Raw genomic sequence first — 15,205 nt, forward strand, 5'->3', positions numbered from 1 at the left:
ACATAGATGGAAGTGAACGTGTACATCAGTTGCCATGTCCATGTAAGGGCGGTAAGAAGCGGTTGGGTGGCAATAGAGCTTTGGGCTGTAAGGAAGGGATGGGAATATATACAAACAATGAGCATATACATGCCCATCTACCAGATCATATAGCACTCTCAAGACTGACACTCTTACAGACCCTAAGCTGCAACTTCTGTCCCATGCAGTTTCCATTTTGGAATTTAGATTTCAACAATTTAGAAGTCAGATTTCAACTGGAAAAATGTTGACCAATATTTAAATGACTTTGAACATTTGGAGTAGATAGTGGTGAGGAATTAGCATCTTATTCTTTTTTTCTCTTGATAAATTATGTATATGTATAAATATATGTATGGCTGTATATACAGGTATATAGTTCTCAAATGCTTTTGAATATAGACTTAATATTGACCAAGCTAAACAAGAAAAAAAGAGAAACTAAACAAGAATCAGTATAGAAATCATAAAAGAATATATACCAATGTACTGTTATTTGAACTTTGAAGGAGAATTCCATCCAAAAACCATTGCCAAAGATATGCTGTGAGCAAAACATCTGGATCACTTCATAATCAGACAGCTCATGGTCATTTTTTATTACTACCTAATTTTAGTGACTGACTTTAAAATCCAAGTGTTTTATTTATTATTGATGATCTAATCAAGCACAAAATGTTCCAAATGCCTCTAGTCAGCATACTGATCTGTAAAAACTATATGGAAATACAGCATTTTGGATTGAATTCTCTTTTGAATAATTTTATACAAAAAACACACACATATACAGTATATATATATATATAGTAGATAGATATATACATATATAAATATACACAAACCAGAGGGTATATATGTATACATGTATAAACAAAAAAGCAATAAAAACACATAGAAATACCTGAAAATTCTCTCACACTATCAATATTAAAATAATCAGAAAGCACATAATGAAACGAAGGAGGGACACTGTACCGTCACCACCTTCGCAACTAATAATACCATTATTAGTTTTCTTTTGTAAATCTCTTGTTAGTAGCTTGACAGCACAAAGCAGGGGTATATTTCAGGAAAAGAGGGAAAATCACTTTTTTTTTAATTTTCACTGCAAGGTGAAATCATGCTTTTTAACAAGTTGCATTTAGGGAAAGTAGAATCACAGCACTGCAAGCTGGGATCAGAAAGGCTGAGAACAGGGTTACAGGATATTGAGAAACTTTTGTGCAAAAGGCTGTGGTATACTGTATACACCTGTACCTACTTGAATCATACAGGTGAATCAACAAAATCTCAATCTCAATACAAAGATAAAGACCTACTGATCTTATGACCATTTGAGCATAATGTTAATCCTGAATGCATCAAGCCAATTTAGAGCAGAAATATTTGGCAGAAATCATTGTATAACCAACAGCCGTTCGCTCAACATTAATGACAATAAAGACTGGGAATTCCACAAAATGCCATCCTAATAAGACAGAATTTTTTTCTAAAATGTCTCTAACAGATATATTGAAAAAGCATAATTAATTTAAATAAATATATTTCTGTTCGTATGTAGGACATGAGAGAGATTAATATCTTGTGTGGCTGACCAGTCTGTTTTTATTATTATTATTTTTTTATATATATATATAGTTGATTCTTACACTGATTACCTGGTGAGCTGGGTGGCATACAATTTAATGACTGCAAAAATGGACAATATTTACTAAACCTACGAAACCCTAGCATAAATTAGTTTACCAACTGAAACTAGTATAGCAACTGGCAAAACCTGGTCTCATGGCAAAATCGTACCTGGGGGCACTTTTTCGTGAGATGCAAAATACGTACCAAAAAGTACATATCACTGCAGTTTCCAAAAGAAATGAACACTAGAGGCAGTAAAACTCCAACACCTTTTATTCCTTTTCACACAAATTTACAGAGTTTCGCTTAATAAAGTGTAATTTCCGCACAATTACTTGAAGAATATTATGTTATGACTTCAAAACAATTTTAATATGCTGGGAGATTTGAAAACTGATGCTTTTGAATGTTAGCATCGCACATATCCAGCTTCATATCTATGGGTTTTCACAAACGATAGGCTTGTTCGGTAGCTCACGGAGTACGGAGATGTACTTGAGAGGTGAGGAGCTCCGGTTTGAATCCCGTGTAACTACGGTTCGACAATCTGCATATAAGGAAGTTAAAATGGCACGGTTGCATCAACAAATGCGTTTTTATATCAGTTTTGCATTTGTTAACACTATCGGGTAGGTTTAGGGTTGGTGTAGGACATATTCCCAACATGATAGAGAATGTACTTTTAGCAACAGTCCCCGGATATTTGAATTCTGAACCGCCGCAATACGTACCTATATCAATGTAATAAAAACGTGCCAGGGTTCACGTATTGAACCCATGTTTTAGCCCCACTCAGTGGACATTTCTCTTTGAAACTGCGGCGAAACGTGCAGTAAGGTACGTAAAAACGGTGTTGCAGAAAAGTACCCAGAGGTACGTATTTTTATGAGACCAGGTTGGGCAAAAAGATTACCTAATCACAGCTTTGTTTACTGATTCCCTAGACCATCCTGAGCTAAATTAATTTATTGAGTAAGTTATATTATTGGCTGCTTCAGATGATTTCATCAAGATGAAAGCATCTACTAAAACCACAGGCACAAAGACAGTGCCACAGTGGACCCCCACATGTCTCGGTAAATACTTTAATCTTACATTAGCACTTCAACAAGCAATGATAATTTTCACAGTGTTTTAATTCAACACAAACATTGTGTGCTTGTCTTAGGGGACTATATTTGTTTTGCAGAGCAGAGATAGGAGGAAATGTTCTTTGGGTTTAGCTCCATTACAAAGCAAACACTTCTACACTGCATTAAGCCTCCAGCTCAGATAGATGCAGCGTTCTCTACATTTGCTTACAGGAGTTAAATCTTGTAAACAAATCTTAAGGGTCACCCTCTTTCTCAGCTGCTAAAAACTCTCTCTCTCAAAAAAAAACATCTTCTGCACAGAACTTTCAGAGCGGAGAGAATGCGAAACAAAAGAAATTAACCATAACAGCTGACATTCACAGTAGTGCTCTCTCTCTCCTGTGCCCCCAACCAAATCCGAGCATCCTCGGTACAGATATCTGTGTCTAAACTCCGTGACCATCTTGCTTTCGCTGAGTCTTGCCAAACAGTGATGAATGCCGCAGGTGTGTGGGGCTAAACTTGCCTGATCCCCTAAAAGAAGAATCTGTGTGAGCTGGCCCCTGTGGTTCAGAAAGCTCGCCGCAGTCAAATCCTTTTGTGTCAGCCGTGCATTGTGCTCAACCTGTGGTTCTCCATCTCAGCCTCTGCTAACTCATCACCATTGTAAGAACTGAAACGTGGGAAATGAGAAGTCCGCATAAGTGCTGAGGTAAATAGCGGCAGGGTATCTCCGCACAGAGATACAAAAACTGGCTTTTATGACACTTCCTCAAAGCATCAGACTGGACAATCGCTAAGCTCCACCCTCCTTGGTTACAATTAATCATGTATGAATTTTATTTTAAACATTGGTATTTTTTATGTTCATTATTGTAACTCAGTATTTTGAACTCAGTATTGTAATATGAGCTCTTTATCATTCATAAATTAATTATTAAGTTAATAACATTGAACTATTTGGAGCAAAAACATGAAGAAAGTGTGTGTGTGTTTGTGTGTTTTTTATGTCACATATAAGTGCCCCAGCAATAATGGTTAATTGTACCTGAAGTAATTACCTTTAGTAATATTTTAAAGGAGGGGCTTAGCATAGGGTCAATTAGTTTAGCTTCCCCAGTTGTGATGTTTAATTGCTGTGTTTTGTTTTCTCTAGTTTGTCTTTTTAAATGTCTTTCTAAGAGATCTTTTTACTTAAAGTGTCACAGATTGCTGCAATTCATCATATCATATCTCGATGTGACCCAAGGTGATAAATTAATATCCTCAGCCAGAGGCATGTGACCACTGTCTGCTGTTCAATTTGTTGTGTGGCCATTAAACTAAATGTGTCAACTAAACAACCTTAAACTGATCTGAGAGCTGCTTTGAAGTGACAGCAGGCCCAAGAAGTGACTACACCAAAATTCAGCCCGTGTCAGTGGATCAGCGACCCATTTCCTCAGGGTCTCATGTTCTCTGTGCACCTCTCCATGCTCTCCTGATTGATTCTTGCATTGAAGACTGTTTTTTCATCTTAATCAACCGAGCCGATGACAGCACGATGAAACCACAGGGATCTTACAGACACAACATCAGTTTTACTTTAAAGACTCTTCCTTCTTGAACTACACTGGTGCCAGTTTTTCCCGTTTGATTCAAACATCAAATACTTGGAATTGTGTCAGTTGTCTTTGTGCATGAATTTATTTTTAGTCTTCGGGAAAGTTCACTCCTATGATCTATTCAGTACATAAACTTCATTTATTTATTGGTTATCCTAAAGCTGAAATATGGATGTCAAAAATAGAAGAAAAAAAATAAATATTATGCGAACCATATTAAACCATCTATAGGTGATTTCTTTCTATACACTGTGGCTGTTTCTATCAACATACATGTAGGCTCATTGGAAAAACGCGCCTCTAACTCCAAAAACGCACCTATAAAGAATTCACTGCAGTTTCCAGTTGAAATGAACACTACCTGCAGTAAAAAAAACACCACTTTTATTATGATTACAGGAACAGATTATTGACTAATAGAGCACAATGCTATGTTATGACCTCAAAAAACACTTTTTCCATACTGCATGATTTTTAAAATAATACATTTTAATATTTGCATCACATAACCAACTTTATATGTATGGCTTTTCTGTTGTAGTACACTTGTTCAATAGCTATCCTGGTACAGCACTGCACTTGCAAAAAGCAACCAAATATTGTTTTGCAGAAATGTCGCCACAGGTCTGTTTTTCCAATGACCCTGGGTTAGTTTCTATACACTGTGTTTGTTTAAACTTCCTGACGAGCTGTTTGATTTGTCAAACCGATAATTTATTTGTTTATTTCATGTCTTGTCAAACCTGGCCTGTATCTCCACACTAGAATCACTGCAAGATTTTAGGGTTTCCCATCTTCAAAATTCCAATGTAATCCCTGTTCTTGGTATAAATGTTTATTAGCCTTTTTGTGGAATTCCCATGATTTCAAATGTGTTTCACAGCACACAGAGCAAAAATACAAGAAACAACAACAGGCCAAGACATCAGAGAGATAGAGCAATCAACATTTAAAGACAAAGACATCAGCACATAGACAGGTGATATGCACAACAGCACACATGGTCGGCCTGTTAGCGAACTCATGGATGGAGAAGCACACAGGATGGAGCCAATAACATCCATGCAAGAGTCATGATGAGATCTCCCACTGGGGATCAGTTAGTTTGCAATCAACGCATGCGTCAAATGCGACTGATCAGTAGCAACAAATAGAAAAACAGATATACTTTGTGGCAATAAAAGTCTTTTTTTATGCCATCTGCATTCAAACAGATATGTCTATGCAGAAAGGCACAGAAATAAAGATGAGATCAGGGATGGACGGGTGGGGGGGTGGTCATTCTTTCACACACAACTTTCTTGAGACAGAATGGGGTTGCCTGCACAAGGCAAAAATAATAAATAAAACATATGATGGCAAGAAAAGATTTTGTTGCCTTTTATTTCCTGTTGTATAGAATATGGGGATGTTTCATTTTAGCCTAATGGCACAAAACATAACAAAAATGAGGAAGATAATTATTACGTTTTTTTTTTTCCAACCACCAAAATTCCATGCGGCACAAGATGAGGCGAAACAAGAGGATCAACTTTAATCCTGGAAAATGGAAGGATGAGGACATCAAAGTAAAAGGCACCCAAGAGGTAAAAAAAAAAAAAAAAGAAAATTCTTGGAAATACAGCAAATAAACCCAAATCACATGAATGGAATGTCAGAGTGGATACAGTAGGAAGATGTTTTTTTCACATGAAAAGGTTCAACCAAAACAGAACAGATAGTATCATGCAAACTGTCCAAGAAATCTGAAGCGAAGGTCAGACTGATGATGTGAATTTCTGTGTCAACATGAAATCGTATGAGTGTGGTGGTTTGTGGCTAAGTGTACTCGTATCAAATATCAGATGAGAAGAAATGAAAGGTAACACTGGAACTGTCCCTTAGTATACTTCCTGTTACCATTGAATTTGAGAGGACTTGGGGATGGTATTAGATTTACCACAGTTAGGGAGAATTTATCCAAAGCACAACTGTCTGCCATCAGGTTTCAAAACTAGTACAGAATACATCTTTGTATAATGAGCAGAGTGACCTTGTAAGTTTGAGAAAAATATGCGGTAAAATTAACAAACAATCTGTAAAGTCAAAGGTAATGACGGACCATATGGATACTAGCTTGCCAGGTAAACGTGTATGACACTCTTTAAAGATGATAAAAACAAATCATTGTTTTTGCTGGAAGTCATTTATACAACTGAAAATATAAACAATCAAAGCGTGATGCCAGCAAACATGGTTTTAATTGGTGTATTTCGGAGTGGAAGGTTAAAAAAACTGGTCAATGCAAGACGTATGTTTTGTATAATGCAGGGTGTGGTTTGAGGTAAATTAGTGTTCTAATGACATTTAGAAGCAATTAAAGGCCCTTTGGTTGAAAGGTACCAGTACAGGGCAGCAGGCAGACCATCGAACTTTCATAAACCAAACAAGCCTTGCATCTATAATGGCCTTGTAAGCACTAAAATCAACAGCAGGGTTTCATATACTGCGATGGCTGACAGCAGGAGTCTGACAATTACAGCGAATCCCAAGTTCTCTGAAAATGATGTTTTATCTTAACCATACCAATTAGTCATACAGTACACAAAAAAAAGTTTGTTTAACCTTGAGGAAACAGAGGCTATGTGTGGAGAAAGGTGAGCACAGAAATTCGAAGATATCTGTTCTCTATTAGATCTTTTAACGTAAGGCAAGCCTTCAATGTGAGGAAACAAAGGAACAAACAGGAAGGAGTTGTTTCTGTTGCTGTTAGTCTGCTACACATCATAAATCTCTATGCTCGAAGCATTATTCTCATTTGATTTGTAAACAACTCAAAATGTATCATCTGTCAAAGACGCACACACATATGCACTGCAAGAAATCCATTGTGTACAGGATTGATACATTTTGAAGCATCAGAGTGAACTACATGGAGTTTGATACTAATTTTGTACTTTTGTCATAAAGTTTGGCTCTCTGTTGATTGCCGAGAGGACAAAATTAGTATAAACACACAACCATGTTAGTGACGTTCGGCCCCATGATCAAGTGTAACTCTGAAACAGCCCAATGCTTCCTGACTGATTTCACAATATCATTTGCTCAGAGAAATCAGCCCAAAGACTTCAATACAACAGAAGTCAATAGAACAGAATTTGGACACATAAACCATGTCTTAAAATATATCAATGTCACTGCACAACAGATAACAAAATATCAAAGCAAGTGACATTTATTTAAAGGATAATGATATACTGTTCAAAATTAAGAAAAACGTATTTAGACTAAGGCAGTCTTCTTCTTTTTCTTTCATCTGCCACAAAAATTTAATTTCTTTTAAATATAACTTGGGAGCAAATATTTATATATTTTAATAAATGCAATATAGCCCTAATTTAAATGTTATTAATTGACAGACACGTTCTGAAAGTCAGATATTAGTGGAACATGCCCACAGTTAATGTGTTGGAGTCGAGTGAAAAAAGAAAAAGGTTATTCCTCAGAAATCCTGAGAAAATATTTAGTAACATTTGTTTGCAGATGCCATTTGGTTTGATATTTTATATTCTAATCCAGTAACATACAGACATTTATTGTGACTTAAGTGTCCAAATACTCTTGTACATCAGTGATATACAACTTTATATCACTACAGACATATGTTTTTATAGCTGTTATTTTTAAGCTTGAAAAAGGGCTTTTAGTGACACTTATGAAGTTACACTGGGTTCTCATGGGGGTGATGCTTTGAGAGGGAGAGCTCAAATAGAAGAGATTGAAAGACCAAGTTTAAGCAAGCACAACCGTAACACATCCATCCCACCTGTGTGTCCCCCGTCACACTCCTCCAGATCCTCGTCATCGCTGGAACATTCTGCAGAGGACACAATGTCGTCCGTTGTCTGCTGGTTCAGCCAGAGGTGTGTGGAGACAAACAAATAAGAACAAAGGTTTAAGTGAAGCCAAATCTACCAATACAAAGAGGATTGTGGGTAAAAACAATGAAAAAACAAAAAAACGAAATTTAAAACAGAAATGTATTTTTAATGGTCTACAAAATCCCTTTCTCTCAAATATTGCACTTTGGCGAAGATATTGATGATATTTTTATGTTATGGTCAGGTACTGAAAATCAACTGCTACAATTTCACAGTTTTCTTAACACTAGTGTTGAACACTTACATTTTACAGTTAATTATGATGATTCATGTGTTAGTTTTTTGGACATACTGTACGTATTATTAGGGATGGCAAAAAAATTAATCACAGATCTTTACAGAAAACCCACTGATCGTAACACACTTTTGCATGGACAGAGAACGACCCACTCACTTTTTATCTATCCCCTCGGGTAACTATAGTTGTGGTCGTTGTGCCCAGTGTAATTTCACTACAAAAACGAATGTCTTCTCTCATTCTCATTCAGGAAGGGAGTTTAAAATTAAGAGTGTCATCACTTGTACTACTAAAAATTTAATCTATATGATAAAATGTCCATGCGGGTTAGCGTATATAGGACACAACGTGCTTTAAAAACTAGGATTGCAGAACATCGAAGCAGTATATACACAAAAACCCGGTAGCAGTACATTTTAATTAAAAAAGGCATAACCTTTCCACACTTAGGTATATTGGAATTGAACATGTTAAAGTACCTAGGAGAGGTGGTGATGTCAACAATATCTTATTAAAAAGAGAAGCTTATTATATTTATAAAAGAAGAATGGCATCTACACTGATATTAGTCTGTTTATTTCTTATGCCGAGGCCACCAGATCCAGTGTGTATCCAGACCAGATGGTCACTGCAGTCACCCGGATCCAGTCCGTATCCAGCCCAGATGGTGGATCAGCACCTAGAGATGACCTCTACAGCCCTGAATGTCAGCAGAGACCAGGACAACTAGATGAGCCCCAGAGACAGATCCCCAGTGAAGACCTTGTCTCCTAGACGGCCACCGGGACAAGACCACAGGATCCAGATGAGTCCTCTGCACAATGTGACTTTGCTGCAGCCTGGAATTGAACTGCTGGTTTCGTCTGGCCAGAGGACAACTTGCCCCCCGACTGAGCCTGGTTTCTCCCAAGATTTTTTTTATCCATTCTGTCACCGATGGAGTTTTGGTTCCTTGCCGCTGTTGCCTCACGACCCACTCACTTTTTATCTATCCCCTCGGGTAACTATAGTTGTGGTCGTTGTGCCCAGTGTAATTTCACTACAAAAACGAATGTCTTCTCTCATTCTCATTCAGGAAGGGAGTTTAAAATTAAGAGTGTCATCACTTGTACTACTAAAAATTTAATCTATATGATAAAATGTCCATGCGGGTTAGCGTATATAGGACACAACGTGCTTTAAAAACTAGGATTGCAGAACATCGAAGCAGTATATACACAAAAACCCGGTAGCAGTACATTTTAATTAAAAAAGGCATAACCTTTCCACACTTAGGTATATTGGAATTGAACATGTTAAAGTACCTAGGAGAGGTGGTGATGTTTACTATTGTCATTTTGCATTATTGACACTCTATTTTCCTATTTAATACTGTACAGTTGCTTTGGCACAATCTGTGACTGTGACTTGACTTATACACTAAATACTCTTTCCCCTAAAGGTTTGAATTTAGAACTTGATTTTAACTCATGTTTCTAATTGATATTTTTTGTATTGAAAGGTGAATGCTGTTGATACAGGCTCGTTTGTACCTAAATATGTGTTGTATAGTTATGCATTGACTATTTGTGTCAATGCATAACTAGTGTGACTATTTAGTGTCACTATTTTAGTGACACTTATGAAGTTACACTGGGTTCTCATGGGGGTGATTTTGCCTCATTGTGGTTGTCTTGTTTTAATTGTGACATACTATAATCACATGATTAACTTTGATTGGTAACAGGTGTAATCAATTGGAACTCTGTTTGAATCTGAGTACTTACTGAGCTGTTGCCTTTGCATGTATGTGTGTTTGCCTGACGAAGGTCTTCGAACGAAACGTTGTTCTTTTTAACTTGTTTGAATAAAGGGTGAATAACAGTGTGCAGATCTTTTTTCTATTATTAAAAACAATGAAAACACATCATTGCAGCAAGCATTATATTTTACTTCTCTCTCTTATTTCTCAAGGGCGGCAGACCGGGGACTGAAATGTCAGGTTTGTTTTTCTATTCGAGTTTATTTATGGTGGCTGACTCTTCATACATCTACCCTTCTCCAGATTCTCATGGGCCATCACAGATCATCATCGTCTGTGGACGCTCGCCTTCTGCTCGCTCATCAGCACCTTCCTCTATCCCACAATTCTGATTTATGAACACACTTGTTCCCGCCTTCTCTTTCTCTCCCAGCCTGGACACTCTGGCAGTGTTGTATTTCACCCCACATGCACGCACAGCCTGTTAATCACAGTGGATCGGTGCCTCGATAAAATAATTCCTGTCACAAAGCAAGGGTTATGAAAGCATAGCACTGATTGAGTTTGCAGTGCTCAGTGAGAGGACGGGCTCTAACTATTATTGAATTTGACAGGCTAATGAAACAGAATTCAGCTGGAGTCTGGAAGAGCTCCTCCGTACTAGGATAGAGAGGATGCTGTCGGGAAAAGAACATCTGTACTAATCTGCTCATAGTTTGAGTGAGAGACACTTGCCACCAAAATTGTGAATATGTTTTGGGATGCTGGTATGCTAGCATTCCCATTATCATCTTAGCGTGATTTAGCCAAGTGGGATTACATTACTACCAGTCAATCTATGATGCCAACCCCTCAGAGGACCTCAGATGATGCCAACCATGAAACAACATACAGAACTACTAAATGTTGCTATAAGTTTGATTGCATCATATAATAATTGCTGTTAATAGTGTTCATCGTCTGTTTGATTACGTCTTTAATTGATTATGTCTTTAATTGATTTTTCCGTACATTTCTGCCATATGTACATTAACTGACAGTCACCACTGATAAGCTACCACTAAATATTGTAGAAACTTAATTTGCTGTAAAGTTGCTTTGCAATGATTTGTATTGTGAAAAGCACTATACAAATAAACTTGAATTGAATTGAATTAAATCAATCATATTTTAGGTTAAGAACTAAAATCGCTGTATATTTTAAATAATTATTTTTAAAGAGCATGCCTCAAGGTGGAGCTGGATGCTGCTGAAAATTATGTCGTAATTAGAAAATCAATAATGCGGTCTCTATTTGACCCGATTTTTGTTTCCGAGTTGTTACTGAATTTTGAATTCAGTACAAAAATCCCGTCAAACATAATCATAGTCAATCATTGTTTACATTATCGATCACTGGTGTCACTTCAGAGTTCTCATGCACATCCCCTAGTAAACAGTAATATGAAGCCTATATGCCTGTTCACACCAAGGACGATAACTATAAAGATAACGATAAAAATATAGTTCCAAAAATCGTTCTAAATATTAAAGAATAGCAGAGTCCACACCTATACCACAGCTATAACGATAAAGGCACCGAGAAAAAATATCGTTGGAATCACTTTCAGAAAGTTTTTTTTCCAGCTGATAAATGATCAAAACATTGACAGCCAATCAGAATCAATCCTGCTATAACAAGCTCGAGAATTTAAAGCGACAGATGAGCGTGCTCTTGGATAAATATATATATTTATTTATTATGTATATATGTGTGATGTTGAGTTGACAGTAGCAGTAGCTTGTGTTTTGTTGAGGACAAAAATCTGCAAATATCTTGTTTTTAAAGCTTTAATAATTATAACATAGAATGGCTTTATGGTATTTAATCTATTAACACATGAAAGCACACACTGCATCAAAAATGTCTGTAATTTGGCCTATATTTCATAACTCCCTTACATTACATTAAATTGGCCTATATGTCTACATTAATTATATAAGATTCTGTATAAATATGCAACATTTCTGCCACAATACCACAGTTACGGTTACTACAGTAAATCAAAATGTTGGTGATTTGTGCCGCATTTGGCCCGCGGGCCGTAGTTTGGACACCCCTGATCTAGAGTTTCATGACTGAACTATATATTTGTTTGTAAATACATTTTGTAAAAATCAGCAGATTAATCATCAGATTCTCAAAATCTGCTTAATTCAGCATTTTTTTGCAGGTTAGCAGAATGGCAAAAGCTAGACCAGCCAGGACCAGCACAGAAATGTATTCTCAAAGGAATTGTCATAGTGCTGTTATGATGGTGCTGTATCACAGGATACTGACCAGCCAACTGACAGTTAATTCAGACGTGATCCTGTCAGATCAGAGGGTCCTCACCTCCCATAGTTCTTTACTGCTGTTCATTACAGTTTCCCAGAGTGTGAAATCACAGCAGAGATTTGACAGATGAGTTCGTGCATGACCAGTCGCAGAAGTGGTGTCAGAGGACAGGCTAGTTCAGACCATAACAGCTCAGAAATGACTTTCTGTCCGCACAGAGCACTATAGAGATGCCACTAATGTTCCATCTACTGTCTGTGACCACAGCTAAAATACGAGGCCAATACAAAGGCAATTCCAGACAGCCTAGAGTGAACTACTCAGCTTCAGAACAACAAAGCGTATTCTGTTTAAGTAAAGGGTAGACTTAACAATGACACATGTTGTGTTAGTGTAAAAGTCTAGAATCTAGCAGAACAAACATCAGATTATGGCTCTCTTTCAAAAACTTGTGCTGCTTAGCTGTCTACTCCCTGTAAGAGCACTATCATAGCTAAAATGGTACATCATAAGTGACTGATTTGAAACATAGACAGCAACTCTGTACATCATAAAATACACATATGGATAGAAATAGTTACGAGAAGTAAACATAATGATGTTAATAATTACTTGGGTAAGAGTTAAAAATAATCCAATGAAAAGACCTTGGATCTGATTTAGAACAAGCAAGATAATAATGTTGGTAAAGTTCTTGAAACTTGTATTACAATAGGGATGTTTTCTCCCCATTATGACCACACGTGAGAGGTGGTGTGTCAAAATCTTGATGTACCCCTTGAAAATAAACAAATTAAAATGCCATTAAATTAAAAGTTTTTCAGAAGATAAACTGACAGTATAATATCACTAACCAAAATGCATGTAAAGGGAACTGCTTTGTGGACATAAAGCCAACTAAATTCAGAGTTCCTCCAGGGAACATCTGCAGTACTCACATATATGACAAAGTTTTTTCAAAAAGAAACTGAAATGGGAAGGTATCGGGAATAAGACAGAATTTACAGCATGTTTGACAATGATGAGCCTGTTTTCGCAATGACATCAAATCTACTGTCCCTTGCTGGTGTACTTTACAAAAAACGATTTCACAGCTGGCTAAATCCAATTTTGTCACAAAATCTCCATGCCATACAAAAACTTATTTTGGGAGCAAAATATTCCTCATTTTGTGTGGAAATCTTTCCCCATTCCTCATTTCCCCATTCTCTCACAGAACACATGAAGTCATGAGGGACTAGATGCGAGGTGCTCAAGAATGTTCAGAGTGCTGAAGTGATAGAGATTGTGCAATGAGGTCATGTCATATTTAATAACTGTAATGGCCTGTACTAGGAGCACCCTGGGGAGTACAGTGTCATCAATGCAACGCATCAAAAATATTCAGCTATTTCTCTAACGCCAGTGTCTACTAGAAACCAAAGCCCAGGAAGATGAGTGGGTGGAGGATATAGCACTGTGAATAACCAGACACTCTTGTGCCTCGTTTTCTCGACTCATTCAAACTGAAGAATGTCTGTTTCAAATGTTCACTTTCACCTCTACAATCTGAAAACTTCCAGAAACAAATATCCACTATCACTCTACTGCATTCATTCATTCCCAACAAGATAGCCATCTCAGTGCCGGAAGCACTTGTTTCGATCAGGTCACTTCTGATCTGGATTATCATGCCAGATCTTGGCTTTGACAGACGGACACGAGAAAAGCTTGTATTACAAAGAATCGATGCCATCAGGCCGTATCCCTGTCAAAGGCCTGCCACGAGTCTTTTTGCTCAAGCCTGTCTTCTGGGACGGTCGGAAGAAAAAGCAAGATCAGAATGATATGCATTGTTGTCTGGCTAATATCACCTTCACTGAGTGTCCTTCAGAAGTTTGAATATGTAACACTGCATGGTAGATGTGACAAAGCATTGTATTGTATCCTTTAGGAGTCTGGCCAATGCTCCTTGTTTCCAATGAAACAGTGTATTGAGAACAGTAAATAAATGAAAATAAATCAGTGGCATTGCAGAATTCATTCTTCATTCCTCTGCGCCAGAAACTGCGCTACTCATTTGAACTGCGCAGCGCTTAAAGAGTAGAGCCTGGTTTATACTCGCCGCATCAGCACGAGCGCGAATGTGCGCGCAGCAAAAATGACACGCATATTGAGGAAACGATGGATGGTTTTCAAGCTAAAGTAAAGTAAAAGACCGCTTCTTAAACCAGAGAAGGTGAACATGTCGGTATTCTTGTGGGGAAAAAAACATGCAAGCACTGTCACTGACAGCAAGTTTAGTTTTACTTTTCTTTTTGTTTTCATTTTGAAAAGCTTGTTATCTTTGCTGTTTACCTCACGTTACACTATGGAGGCTCTCTTTTATTTATTTATTTTTTTTATTTGATTCCTCAGTGTTTGCCAAACGTTCTTTAATTTATTAGTCTGTATAGAATATAACATGTGGTGTATGCCATGCCTCATGTTATTCGTTTTTGTTAATAATCGTTTTGCAAGCTAGTTTGTCATTATATCTTACTGTTTCATTGTTGTTGTGCTTTTTAATTAAGAATAACAATGAATCCATCTTTTGTTTTAGTCTTAAAAAGTGAAAGGTGTGGTAGATGTATGTAAGCAAAACAGTGACAACAAGATCGCGAATTCGAAAGTGAAAGCA

General features: G+C 37.1%; 1 protein-coding gene across 1 annotated transcript in view; it reads right to left on the bottom strand.

Moving 5' to 3' along the window:
* LOC107657215 (neurexin-3b) overlaps positions 1 to 15,205 on the bottom strand; it is a 375,749-nt gene that overhangs the window by 4,253 nt on the left and 356,291 nt on the right. Inside the window, exon 19 of the mRNA XM_016445239.1 lies at positions 8,136 to 8,214. Coding sequence (XP_016300725.1) covers positions 8,136 to 8,214 — 79 coding nt within the window. The remainder of the gene's footprint in view (positions 1 to 8,135; positions 8,215 to 15,205) is intronic.

This window comes from Sinocyclocheilus anshuiensis, unplaced genomic scaffold (genome assembly GCF_001515605.1).
Source record: "Sinocyclocheilus anshuiensis isolate Anshui unplaced genomic scaffold, SAMN03320099.WGS_v1.1 scaffold2089, whole genome shotgun sequence".
In the NCBI taxonomy this organism is placed as follows: Eukaryota; Metazoa; Chordata; class Actinopteri; order Cypriniformes; family Cyprinidae; genus Sinocyclocheilus; species Sinocyclocheilus anshuiensis.